We start from the raw sequence: 14,148 nt of genomic DNA on the forward strand, positions 1-14,148 counted from the left end.
AGATATAACTCTATTGTCAGGATATTTGTGAGGAACAATTACCTTTGAAGATATAACTCTATTGTCAGAATATTTGTGAGGAACAATTACCTTTGAAGATATAACTCTATTGTCAGGATATTTGTGAGGAACAATTACCTTTGAAGATATAACTCTATTGTCAGGATATTTGTGAGGAACAATTACCTTTGAAGATATAACTCTATTGTCAGGATATTTGTGAGGAACGACTACTTCTACATGTTCTCCAGGCAGACGTTTGCTTCCTACGTAGACAGTCCTATCACCTTGTATTGCTTTCTTCTTACATTTACTCTACAACAAAATATGAATAATTTGTAACACCAAAAATATCTAATTATTTATATACTTCATTTTTTTACATAAATAAGACCTTTAGTTTTCTCATTTGAATTGTTTTACATTTTCTTATCGGGGCCTTTTATAGCTGACTATGCGTTATGGGCTTGGCTCATTGTTGAAGGCCATACGGTGACCTATAGTTGTTAATGTCTGTGTCATTTTGGTCTTTTGTGGATAGTTGTCTCATTGGCAATCATACCACATCTTCTTTTTTATATAAACATATTAAAATGAGGTTTTGTTTGTAAGACATCTTTTCATTTGCTTGAACACCTCTGGTTTTATGACATCAATTTATGTTGCAATAGAATCATTCTTTTCTTCAACATGCTCATCTTGTACAAAAATCTTTGTCAAACATTCTTTCTTACAGTACTGAGGTATGTATCACTTTCATCTCTTTCATCATATTCATTAACATCAATGAATTTATTATATCCATGCAATGAAAAATCAAGTATCATATCAAAAGGAAAACAATTTCATTGCTTTTCATCATTAAAACCAGTTTCTTCAATAACAGCACATCAAACTTTCAGAAAGCAAAGCGAAAGACGACTTATGAGCAGTTAATTTTATTTTTTCAAATTCTGTTTTGGGTGTTAATCCATCATGTCTATTATTTTTTTTGATATCTTAAATTCTAATTTTATTCTGATAAAAGACTTCATAACATTTTTTTTGTTCAAGATTAATCTGAGTCTTTATGGTAAAGATGGTAAAGACGGATATCATAAATCAGAGGTCTGTCCATACATGATACAAAACTGGATCACCATGACCATGATGACACATGCATATAGATCACTAAAAGTCAAATTGTACAAATGTTAACTCATACCACTGCAAACATGTACACTGTACCATTAAAAATATACAATATAAGGCCATAAAAAAGAATAGGTTTGTTTGCCCAAATGCTGCCTACCCAGAAAAAAGCTGCCTACTCAAATTCTTTTATTGTCCTGATTTGAAGAAGTTTTTTTTAATCAGATAGGCATGAAGACTAATAAACACACAATACTTCAATTTCTCTTTTTGAAAAAAAAAAAAATGCCTACCTACCTACCCACTGTCTCAACCTTTGGGTAGGGTTTGGGCAAACCAAAATATTTTTAATTGTTGCCTAAATGTGTTTAATGACTTGTTTTTGCAAATCTTGATAAAACATAATTGATACCACTGATTCCTTTTACTTAAAAACATAAACAACTGAACATACAAATTTTTAATGAATAGTTTTTGCAAATCTTTATAATAACATTAGATGCATGTTTCATTATAATACGTTATTCTGATTGGCTACTGCACATCACATGTTATTCCTTAAGCAGTTGTATCACACAATAAAACTTATCATTCATGATGACACGAGGTCCCATAATAAAGTGCACAGGTAAATTAAATAAAAACTTGATGTAAATCATGTATTTCATGATCCTAGCTAAAATATGTAATTAAAAGTATTGAATGCTTCTTTTTGTAACTTCATAGGATTGTAAAAGCATTGACCGTGCGCACATTTTTAGAATGAAGCGTTTCCCCGCTTCATACAAAATGTGCTTCGGTCAACGCTTTTACACCCCAATAAAGTTACAAAAAGGAGCATTCAATTCTTAAATAAACAATACATAAATCATAGACTAAATTGAATTGTGTGTTACGTGTATCTTTAGTAACATCCAAAACTAAATTAAATGTTGATGAAATTGTTAATTAAGTATCTTGTGTATGTGTTGGGAAAATTACAGTAATACATTTGTATGCATGATATATATACATCATGATTGAATATATATATACAAATTTTGCTGATTTTTCATACATGTATGTTAGTGAAATTGTGGCAAAATTAAACTCATTCTTTGACTTTGTTGTGATATAAAGCCTAACTAGTCGAGATATAATCAAACTTTTGGTGGGTTATCAACACAAAAAAAACAACATATCAAATCAAACTTTCTCTTCTTCATTCAATTATAAGCCAAGGAACAATCATTTTATAAATTGGGTATTGTGACTTTCAAATCATATACTTTTAATCCCTTTTGAGACATTTGTGAGATATTCAATTAAATGAAGATATATATATTCATCATTCAACACCACTAATGATGATTTGAGTGCAGTAAATAAGTTGATATGAGTTTGCAATTATATGAATTTTAATACTGCAGTCCGAGTTTGCTTTCAGTGGTATGAGTTGACATTGGTGCGAAGTTTGCAATTATGGTACAGGATAACTATACTTAACTCATTTACTGATGCATGTTGATAAGTTAGCAGAACCACAGCAACAGCATATATATTAATTATCTCTTGGTAACACAACACACCTTATACTGTACGTAACATGTCATACACACACATACATGTACCAATTGCTCATCATATACATAAATTTGTAATTTCACAGGCACTTGTTTCTATCCAGGGGAAGGTTGACTATCCATATATCGCCCACGGAAGTTCTATAATATACTGATAGTCAATCTTCCCATGGCACCACCGAGGAAAATTTGGAATCCTTGCAAAACAACTGATTATATATGGTATTGCGAAACAGGACTAGGGATCGGATAAGCCACCTGATTCGTAACTAACTAGCAATATTGTCTATGGATTCAAAATCAAAACATATAAATCAAAATATTACACTGAAAAGTATCCCATGTTTGAGAGATACATGTACCGGCAATAACTTATCTGGTGGACTTTTTTTTAGTTTTTCAGTTTTTCATATTTTGTGAATTTTCAAACTGTTCCAACTTCTAATTGTTCATAAATATAAACAGTGTGATACTTACAAAGCAATCATTCATTCTTTCACGTAACACCCGCACCCATGTAAAAACTTTACTGTCCAAATTTCAAATACACCTCTAGCCTACTTTGGGCTTTCCACTTCTAAAGGTAAACAACATATTTTTGTTACGTCCTGTTTTGCTTTCACTTCGTGTACAATTAGGTAGAAATATCTAGAGAACTTCCGAACGAACAGAGACGTCTGCTTTAGGGACCGTTTCAAAACACCGAGTATGCAGTATCCATCCAGGAATTGCATATTTAAATATACAATTCCTTTAAATAATTATACTCAAAATTATTAATTGCAAAACCCGTAAGAGAACATCTTGGATAACAGTTAAAAACCATCCATCCAGTTTCCGTAGGCCTAACCATACCAGATATATCAGAAATGAGTACACACAAAAAAAAACACAAAAAAACCTACCAGATACCATTACATGACAGAGGAAAATAGGGAAAATGGAAGAATTAAAGCAACAAAACCATCCTCCCCTCATTATTAGATATGTCAAAGAATCATCTTAATAAGTTTGAAAGGAAAGTGAGTCATCAGACAAGATGTGAAATCTGATTCCAGAAAAAGGTCGCGAACGGTATTATAAAAACAAAATACCTTATAAAACAACAAAGAGTATATGTGGATAACTGCGGCTAAATACTGAATTGTAACAACTTATAAAAAAGGGGGGATACTATGTGGTTATAAAAAAGAAGTCGAACACATCTTTCTATATCTATATATAAGCATTTTATCATAAAAAAAAAATCGAACTAAAATGCCCAAAAGGAGAGAGCTAGTATACAACAACTATTTTTTTTCACAAATGACATATGAACAGCAATTACGAACAATAAAATTACCAATTTTAACTGAAATCGCATGTCATCGTTTCTCACTTTTTTTTGCGATATTTTCATTTAATTTGGAAAATGGGGTGACACGCGGAACATTGATATTTACAGTTAATCAGAAAATCAGAAAATAGAAAATAAAAAATAGCAAAATAAGCAAATAAATGAAAGGAAATATGATTGAGCTCTATCCTTACCGGTAAGTATTAAGAGACGTATCCAATTATTTTTAGAACTAGAGAAAATTCAACAACAAGAGACCACAAATATATATAACTTGTACAAGACACACTCAAGACTTCAAATCAGACAAATATTCATACACACAAAGAGCTATTGAAACCTGTAACAACATACCATCCTCAGTTACTCGCACTTTTTATCAGATTATTTGAATGGTGGTTAGATAAGTCCTGAGAAACCAACCACGAAAATAAGACTATATACCCATGCAATTATTATGTATCATAACACGACCGGATACCATCGTCAAGCTGTATTTTATTTTAGAACCAGTTAATAAGTTATTCTCAGAAATTATAAGTGATTCCCATCTTCGAGGACGTGACATTATATAATCAATATTAACATCAAGACCGGACACGACCTTAATGTGTACAAATTTCAGACCGTCGAGGAGCTACATAAAAAATAAATTTTATTGATAATTAAGAACAGCTAACAATACTTTGATATGAATTATAAACAAAAACAAATGAAAGACGTCGAAAGACAAACTAGTTCACAAAACACTACATAGAAAAGTAAAGAAACTGGAACAATGCAAATGAGAAAAGAAAAAAAAACTGCTTGATATATTTTATTTTCGTTTAATTTTTGCACGTTTCAGACCAGGTCCCTAATATGTATTGGCAGCACAAACAAAACAAAAACTGTCAAATATCGTTTTATACAGGCTTCTAGTAAGTATTGTTTCTGCTTTGAATAAAAATTATATACTTACTATTTACCACAAAAACTACACTACACATGCATGCACAGAAACGACTGTCATTGTCTTTTTCTTGATTTAAATTACAGTTTCACACGTGAAACCATATACTTTACTTTTTACAAGAGACCCCTTTTCGTTCCCTATTGTTGATATCTTTTTTTTTATTGGGATGTTCCTCTTGAACCTTCGTACAGTGTGTATTTCTTTTCTGTCGACACGTTTGCGAAGTACGTTTTTTTCAATGATAAGCATATATTCTAAGTTAAAGCATTTTTAAAACTCCTGAGAAACAGACAAACCAGAGTGTTGGAAGCATGTGTATATTTGGCCGGTTGTTGGTCTCTTTGACCTATTTCCCAAAACAATTCAATCTGAAAAAAAACCCGGGCCACGGTCGAATGGGGAAAAGGGGGGGGGGGGGCAATTCCTTTTTATGTTAACTTGGCCAGTTTTGGTCTTTTTATGCCCCACCTACGATAGTAGAGGGGCATTATGTTTTCTGGTCTGTGCGTCCGTTCGTCCGTCCGTCCGTTCGTCCGTCTGTCCCGCTCCAGGTTAAAGTTTTTGGTCAAGGTAGTTTTTGATGAAGTTGAAGTCCAATCGACTTCAAACTTAGTACACATGTTCCCTATGATATGATCTTTCTAATTTTAATGCCAAATTAGAGTTTTTACCCCAATTTCACGGTCCACTGAACATGGAAAATGATAGTGCGAGTGGGGCATTCGTGTACTGAGGACACATTCTTGTTCAAGGCTGTGTTGTAAACTGTTATCTGAGATAAATTTAAACTGTTAAGCGTTTTCAACCCACTGTGTTAACTGTTATCGGCACTTTTGCATTTGTTGTTAACTGTTTTTCTCAAAATCGAGGTGTTGTTACAGGGGCGGATCCAGCAACTATATGTCCCCATCAAATGCATTGATCGTCCAAAAAAAAGGGATTCCAACCACCGGACCCCTCCCCCTGGATCCGCGCCTAAGTTAACATGTTAATGGATCCCATATTGCCCCCTCTATCTAATCTATATAAAAAGCAAGAAACGAGAAACAGTAAGTACCACATCAACAAACGACTACCAATGAACAATATGTAGATTCCTGCAATCGGATTTAGGACAGATACAAACAAATTCAGCGGGTTTAAACGTTTTTAAAAGCGCGAAACCTCACCCAACCTACAAAAAGTATGTATGTATGTATGTATGTATGTATGTATGTATGTATGTATGTATGTATGTATGTATGTATGTATGTATGTATGTATGTATGTATGTATGTATGTATGTATGTATGTATGTATGTATGTATGTATGTATGTATGTATGTATGTATGTATGTATGTATGTATGTATGTATGTATGTATGTATGTATGTATGTATGTATGTATGTATGTATGTATGTATGTATGTATGTATGTATGTATGTATGTATGTATGTATGTATGTATGTATGTATGTATGTATGTATGTATGTATGTATGTATGTATGTATGTATGTATGTATGTATGTATGTATGTATGTATGTATGTATGTATGTATGTACTGAGATTCCGCCAATTAAGACGCACCCCTTGATTGACTGCAAGGGTACAGCGGATCCATGTACACTCCCTAAGGATTAATGGAGATGTGTCCTTTACAATATTATCCCACCAGAACAATCCCCACCCAACACCGCCCAAGGGAGCGTGTAGGACACCGGGAAGTCTGTTATTATGATGGAGGAAGCCGAAGTACTCGGAGAGAACCACCGGGCCGCTCGGTGGAAACAGACAAACCAGAGAGATATCAGAAGATTGATCTCCAGGTCAAAGTAGGGAACAACTTTGACCAACCGAGGCCCCCAAAGTACCCATTCTAGTTTAAACTCCGGTCTGGGTACCAGAGATGTGTGTGAGAGGGTGAAAATTACCCTTCTGATGTACTGATATTTTTAGCACCCCGAGTGAGAATCGAACTCGGGACCTTCAGCACTGTAGCCATCGGTCTTAAAACCACTAGACCACGAACTCACATATAGAAATGTTCCTTTATATGAATACGGTTCATTTTGTATTTTGAGACCACCCCTTCACAATTTTTTCGGATAGTTTCGTATCATTATTTTGCTCACAATTTTCTATGATTCGTTGCTCATTTAAAAAGATTATTTTAAACAAATTTGGTGAAATTAAAATTTTCCTTTTTCTTTCTTTTCATTCGAAAATACAAAATAACTTTACATTTCATGCGCATTGCCCGTAGCGCGGCAAAACAATCCTCTTGCAAATGGTCAATATCTGGCACTTTTTGTGCTATGGATAGGAGGGGCACAAATGAAACTGAGACATTATTGTTACAGAAACTTTGTTGTAAAATAACAGGCCTTCCTGAGGGTAAATAAACATGTTCAGTGTTATCTTCAAAAGGTCTGGCATCAAACATCCTCAGACATGCACCAAATATTTTGTTATTGCATGAATGTGTGTCCACATTTTTGTCGTTATTGAAACTGTATTGATATAAATATATCGATAATATAAGGCAGGTGTTTAATATTTGTGAAAGAGTATTAGTATTTGATCGTGATTTTTGCAACATTAAAAATGCATTCAAATGTATGTTGATCCCTCAATTAATAATGAATTTATCTGAACACCCTCTTTATAGATCTGCAAGGGTACAGACTACAGTTCGTAGGTCCTTGTGATAATCATACTCCATGCAACGAAGTTGTGAAGGGTATAATGTTTTTGACCAGTCTGTCTGTCAGTCACCGACTCGGTCTGTCAGTCCTGTTTCTTGTCATTGCAACTCCTCTAAAACCACACATCAGAAATTCAGAATTTCTTGAAACCTTTTTAGATAATACATGTCATACATTTGTAAGTGTAAAGCAAAATATTGTCCTATGAAATATTGTACAAGACAATATTTCATAACTATGTATCATGAAATATTGTCCTCGTCTATGGAAAAATGTCCAGAGAAGGACAAATTTGCATAGTGAAATCCAGTGTTCCAGCTAGGTTTTCAAAAGGGCAGGGTGCCAATCCTGAAAAAGGGCATTTAACGCGCGATATCATAATATGAAAAGGGCATATTTTAATAAAAGATGTTAATCAAACATTTGTGTTTATTCGTTGAATCACAGGTTATACAAGAACAACATCTTTAGCCCATATAGAACTCTATCTTTCTACTTTTAAGGCTGAAAAACTTGTCAAGCAGCTTGTCACACAAGTTTTTTTTATCATTGCTTGGCACAGTTGAACTTTATATGCAGTATGTTTTGAAAGGAGATCTGTTTCATACTGTTTCTATGGTCTACCACATTTGACCAGTTTCACCTTTCTACCCCTGCTGTGCTTGATGGCAATACAGCACAAAACAGCTGTGCTCAGTAAATTCACAATTTAAGGATATAAAGCAACAGTGAAAAATAGTATCAAAAATAAAGAATACAGAAAAAGATGACCAAGGCACCCTACCAACACTGCTGCTAAGACCCTCTTTAACTTTTCCCATAACTCAAAATAAATACCTAAACATATATATTCTTAAGCAAGAAGTATGGAGACACATTTTAGAATATGTAAATGGGTTACTCAATGCTAGGAAAAAAATCAGATTGAGTTATCTTTCTTTATTCGGGTGTGCTCCTTCTTTGGAGGATTATAAACAGTACGTAAATATGATGTAAATATGATCACAATATGGCGGCCGATTTTGATATTTTCGTATCAAAAATGAAGGCAGTCAATGACAAATACGTCTGAATTTTCTGTTTATTTTACAGAAAACAAGTAAAACAATGTCTTCAACGAGTTTATAATGGTTTTCCAACTTTCTGTCATTACGTTTCTTCCATGAAACTACGGTAAACATCGCAAATTGTGCCCAAGTTGTTGTATGCACATTTCTTCAAAGATAATTGCCGACTGACCGATTCTATTTGAACGAATTAATCTTGATGATCATTAATGACCCATCCGATAAACGGATTACCTATAACAACAGATTATGACACCAGTTGTAACCATTGATTAGCTTGGGGTGGTAAACAAAGTCATAATCTTTTCCCCAGGTAAAATTTAGTAATTAGCGTAGCCCATCATATCAATATCAATGTGTGAATTAATACAATATTTCATAGATAAATACTACGAAATTGTGTCCTGTTAATGGGAGGTTATATATATTTTGGTTATATTTTATGAGTATTGAGACAATATTTCATAGACAGATTGTCATTAAATTTTGTCTCATGAAAGGGAGGTTATCAACATATATTTATGTTAGAGAAGGTAAATAGGATTTTTTTCTGCGACACATACCTGTGTTTATATTTACAAAATAAGCGATTGTCAGTACATAACTTATATTTGTACAGTTTAATGTAATAAAATGAAACTTTTGTTAGACAATACTTTAATCTATAATTAACCATTTGTAATGTACATGTATCTATGCAAATTTGAAACTCACTATTAACAATCATATAAATTCTCTACTATACAAAACAATTTCGGTTATAAATCTAAAAATGTGCATGCTCAATGTGAACTATTTCTAATTGTGAAATAATTTGATTAAAAAATATTTTCAAAGCCAGTATTTCATAGTGAAGTATTGTCATGAACAGAATTTCATAGTGAAATATTGTCCCGAAGGAGGTGACAAAATGTCATGGATAAGGACACTATTTCATAATGAAATATTGTGTCCAAGACAATATTTCATTATGAAATACTGTCAGTGGACAATATTTTATATGAAAATTTGTCCGACAGACAATATATCATGGAGGACAATATTTTATGTTACATAAGGACATAATAAGTAGATGTGCATATTGACAGGAAATTATGATTCAATTTTTTGCTAGGAGTTACACCCCTTTGAACTTATTTGCTTCAATATACTACACCAGTTTGTCATCGCAACTCTTCTGAAACCACTCAACAGAATTTCATGAAATCTTTTTAGATAATAAGGACATACTATATAGATGTGCATATCGACAGGAAATTACGATTAATTGTTTTCTAGGAGTTATGCCCCTTTGAATTTATTTGCTTCAATATACTACTGCAACAGTTTGTCATCGCAACTCCTCTGAAACCATGCAACAGAATTTCATGAAACTTTGTAGATAATAAGGACATACTATGTAGAAGGTAGGTCTTTCCACCACTGAACACCCCAGGATTTTTTTCTCTTTATCTTGTATCATTATAAATGTTACCTAAATATTATTTTTAAGTTATTAATTCAACAAATATTAAAAATAAGAGTACAAATATCTACATCGAACAGAAAAGGAGAGTCTATTTTATAACAACTCAACTCTGCAAACCACCACTGGACACCTCAAATATGTTTTTCTTCTTCTATAATATATTTGTACCAATAATAAGAAAAAAGAGACAAATATATCAAAATCTTACCGATGAACAGATATCGATTACTGATTATGAATTTATTTGAATTTTATTTGAAATATAAAAAAAAAATCCATTCACACTGATGTAATCCGGAAAAAATAGTGATGAATCTGGAGACATTTGTCTTTATATTTATTAAATTGATTATTGACTTTAACACAAAAAAGATGCACATTTTAATCTAAAAATTGATTAAATCATACATAATTTAATTTATTTTATCGTTTTATTGTACAATATCACTGTTTTTCTTAGCGGTTGGTGGTTTTTATGGTGTTCGGTGGTGAATTTTTTTCTAACAGTTATTTTATTTCTCAAGTGACAATGTGGGGACATGGGGTACATGTATGTGAGCGCGCTCACTAAGGTTCTTGAAATTTTATTATTTGCTGACTATAGAGCCATTTATTTTTCGAACTTTAAAACGCCAGGTTTAGGTGGCACTTATTTCTTAAAAATTAATTGTTTATCGTCTGCTGATAGCCGGATAGCTTGTCAATGTCAAGATATCTCTTATAGGAAAACATGTGTTGGTTTGTTTATGTTGTCTTTTATTCTATCTTCGTGACTTTTGGAATAAAAAACTTTTTTTTTTATTCAAACAGAAATAAATTTCTTTCCTGCAGATTTAACAGGTTGAGAACAAATCCTCACCCATTGACAAGCAATGCATGGACAATAAACAGTAGTTTTTGGGATGTAAAATAAAATGGTATTTAAAGTATACTTAAAAGTAAAAATGAATTAATTTTTATCATTTGATAGACAATTAAACCAAGTCGGCTTATATTTAACAAGAAATCAGGGGTCAAACAATCACCATTTGCAAACAGTTGACATTATTGTACTTACATGTACATTCTTGACTTTTCTTTTGAGAAATTTTCTGAACTGATTGATTATAAACTTGCACATTTAGTATGGATTACAATGTATAGGAATATTCATTTTTATTATGTTATCAAGCATTCGAAATGAATAAAGGCTTGTTTATTTATTTTTGCTTACTGTACAGTTTGTGTATACACATGTACAAAAATGTACATAGTTAAATATGGAACTTCTGTATTATTCAGTCTACTTCTTGCTTTAGAATACGTAGGTAATGATGTATTTGTCTATTTTTGTAGATGTTATTTTACCAGTTCTTCAGCATGCATTAAGGATAGTTGGAAGGTAAGATACATGCAATCCAACCAGTTCTGATAGTTCATTTAATGTATTTAGATACCCAATATTTTATATGTGTGTACCTAATGAAGGTTAATACAAACATGTGTTGTGTGCACATACATGTATCTGTCAGAGTATAATATTTATTTTATTAATAAACTGGGAAAATATCACATTTGGTAGTTTTGTATTATGATTTCAAAAATAATACACTACCAACATGACCAACAAGTTATGATATAAATGTTTATTAGTTCATACTTTTAGCTCACCTGGCTTTTCTAATCACTTGGTGTATGTCATCATTGTTAACTATTACATACATCTCTGAAGTGCACTTCCAAAATGTAACCAAACTTGCCCACAAACATCATTAGTTCATGGTTGACAGGGCTATAAAAAAAGAAAGTAGGGATAAAATGTAAGTTTGGTCATTTATCTTGATAGCTCCAATGAAATGAGAAAATCAGTTGGGGGCAAAAATTTAAAGATGCAGTCAATATATTGTCTATTTACTTCAAAACTCTCGGATGGCTTTCAATAGGAGATATGGCCCTTTAATGACTAATTCTACCATTTATTTTTCCTGTTTACCTAATAAGATCTACAAAACTATAAAAGATAGAAAGAAACTTTCTTTACCAATATTGATTAACAAGATAAGACCTACAAATAAATCCTTGTGGTTGAAATTGTCAGAAGACTCTAAACTTGCCCTGTTATGATGATTTTTACAAATATGTTATGGCTTTGACTACTATCTTGAAAACCATGAAAGATGTTATAAGACAAGTTCTTTAAATAAGTAAAATGTTGAAATTGTTGGTTACTCTTTATAGGAGTGATTCACTGATTTTCTTAATGGATAATTTTTATACGACCGCAAAATTTGAAAAAATTTTCGTAGTATATTGCTATCACGTTGGCGTCGTCGTCGTCGGCGTCCGAATACTTTTAGTTTTCGCACTCTAACTTTAGTAAAAGTGAATAGAAATCTATGAAATTTTAACACAAGGTTTATGACCACAAAAGGAAGGTTGGGATTGATTTTGGGAGTTTTAGTCCCAACATTTTAGGAATTAGGGGCCAAAAAGGGCCCAAATAAGCATTTTCTTGGTTTTCGCACTATAACTTTAGTTTAAGTAAATAGAAATCTATGAAATTTTGACAAGGTTTATGACCACAAAAGAAAGGTTGGGATTGATTTTGGGAGTTTTGGTTCCAACAGTTTAGGAATTAGGGGCCAAAAAGGGCCCAAATAAGCATTATTCTTGGTTTTCGCACAATAACTTTAGTTTAAGTAAATAGAAATCAATAAATTTAAACAAAATGTTTATGACCACAAAAGGAAGGTTGGTATCGATTTTGGGAGTTTAGGTCCCAACAGTTTAGGAATTAGGGGCCAAAAAGGGACCCAAATAAGCATTTTTTTTTGTTTTCGCACCATAACTTTAGTATAAGTAAATAGAAATCTATGAAATTTAAACACAAGGTTTATGACCATAAAAGGAAGGTTGGTATTGATTTTGGGAGTTTTGGTCCCAACAGTTTAGGAATAAAGGGCCCAAAGGGTCCAGATTTAAACTTTGTTTGATTTTATCAAAAATTGAATAATTGGGGTTCTTTGATATGCCGAATCTAACTGTGTATGTAGATTCTTAATTTTTGGTCCCGTTTTCAAATTGGTCTACATTAAGGTCCAAAGGGTCCAAAATTAAACTTAGTTTGATTTTAACAAAAATTGAATCCTTGGGGTTCTTTGATATGCTGAATCTAAAAATGTACTTAGATTTTTTATTATTGGCCCAGTTTTCAAGTTGGTCCAAATCGGGGTCCAAAATTAAACTTTGTTTGATTTCATCACAAATTGAATAATTGGGGTTCTTTGATATGCCAAATCTAACTGTGTATGTAGATTCTTAATTTTTGGTCCCGTTTTCAAATTGGTTTACATTAACGTCCAAAGGGTCCAAAATTAAACTAAGTTTGATTTTAACAAAAATTAAATTCTTGGGCTTATTTGATATGCTTTATCTAAATATGTACTTTGATTTTTGATTATGGGCCCAGTTTTCAAGTTGGTCCAAATCAGGATTCCGTATCAAGTATTGTGCAATAGCAGCCAAGAAATTTTCAATTGCACAGTATTGCACAATAGCAAGAAATATCTAATTGCACAATATTGTGCAATAGCAATTAATTTTCAATTGGAGTTATCTTTCTTTGTATAGAATAGTAGTTGATAATATATGTTGGAAATTTACCAGACATGACTATGATGTCATTTTCTATTTTTATTTGCCAATAACTTTATGTAAATAACTTCATTGGAAATTTGCCAATATAAAATGTTGCTGATGAAGCTTTTTTTCCTTATCTTATCTAAAATGTTTTTAGATAATGTATGTTGGACATTTGCCAGACATGACTATGATGTCATTTTCTATTTTTATTTGCCAATAACTTTATGTAAATAACTTCATTGGAAATTTGCCAATATAAAATGTTGCTGATGAAGTTTTTTTTATTGTTTTATACAATAAACAATGTATATTCACTTTTACT

At 32.2% G+C, this 14,148-nt stretch overlaps 3 protein-coding genes across 32 annotated transcripts in view; 1 reads left to right on the top strand and 2 right to left on the bottom strand.

Moving 5' to 3' along the window:
- LOC139514621 (phospholipid-transporting ATPase IF-like) overlaps positions 1-4,536 on the bottom strand; it is a 56,645-nt gene extending 52,109 nt beyond the window's left edge. For 15 of the 30 annotated variants that reach the window (XR_011662645.1, XR_011662647.1, XR_011662646.1 and 12 more), the window contains exons 1-2: positions 3,171-3,329; positions 187-315 (exon numbers count right to left, since the gene is read on the bottom strand). Coding sequence is in view for 22 of the 30 variants with exons in the window: in XM_071304044.1 (XP_071160145.1) it covers positions 187-315; positions 3,171-3,185 (144 nt within the window). In the remaining 8 variants the exon portion in view is untranslated. Of the gene's footprint in view, positions 1-186; positions 316-3,170; positions 3,373-4,383 lie in introns of those variants that run through there. The other 15 variants (XR_011662651.1, XR_011662650.1, XR_011662649.1 and 12 more) reach the window with 5 other exon arrangements.
- Positions 1-14,148, bottom strand: part of LOC139514647 (uncharacterized) — a 369,289-nt gene that overhangs the window by 7,741 nt on the left and 347,400 nt on the right. The gene's annotated exons all lie outside the window — the stretch shown is intronic.
- LOC139514626 (gamma-tubulin complex component 3 homolog) overlaps positions 7,205-14,148 on the top strand; it is a 39,353-nt gene continuing 32,409 nt past the window's right edge. Inside the window, exons 1-2 of the mRNA XM_071304072.1 lie at positions 7,205-7,359; positions 11,541-11,586. Of these exons, the coding sequence (XP_071160173.1) occupies positions 7,212-7,359; positions 11,541-11,586 (194 nt within the window). The 5' untranslated portion in view covers positions 7,205-7,211. The remainder of the gene's footprint in view (positions 7,360-11,540; positions 11,587-14,148) is intronic.

Source organism: Mytilus edulis, chromosome 3 (genome assembly GCF_963676685.1).
Source record: "Mytilus edulis chromosome 3, xbMytEdul2.2, whole genome shotgun sequence".
Lineage (NCBI taxonomy): Eukaryota > Metazoa > Mollusca > Bivalvia > Mytilida > Mytilidae > Mytilus > Mytilus edulis.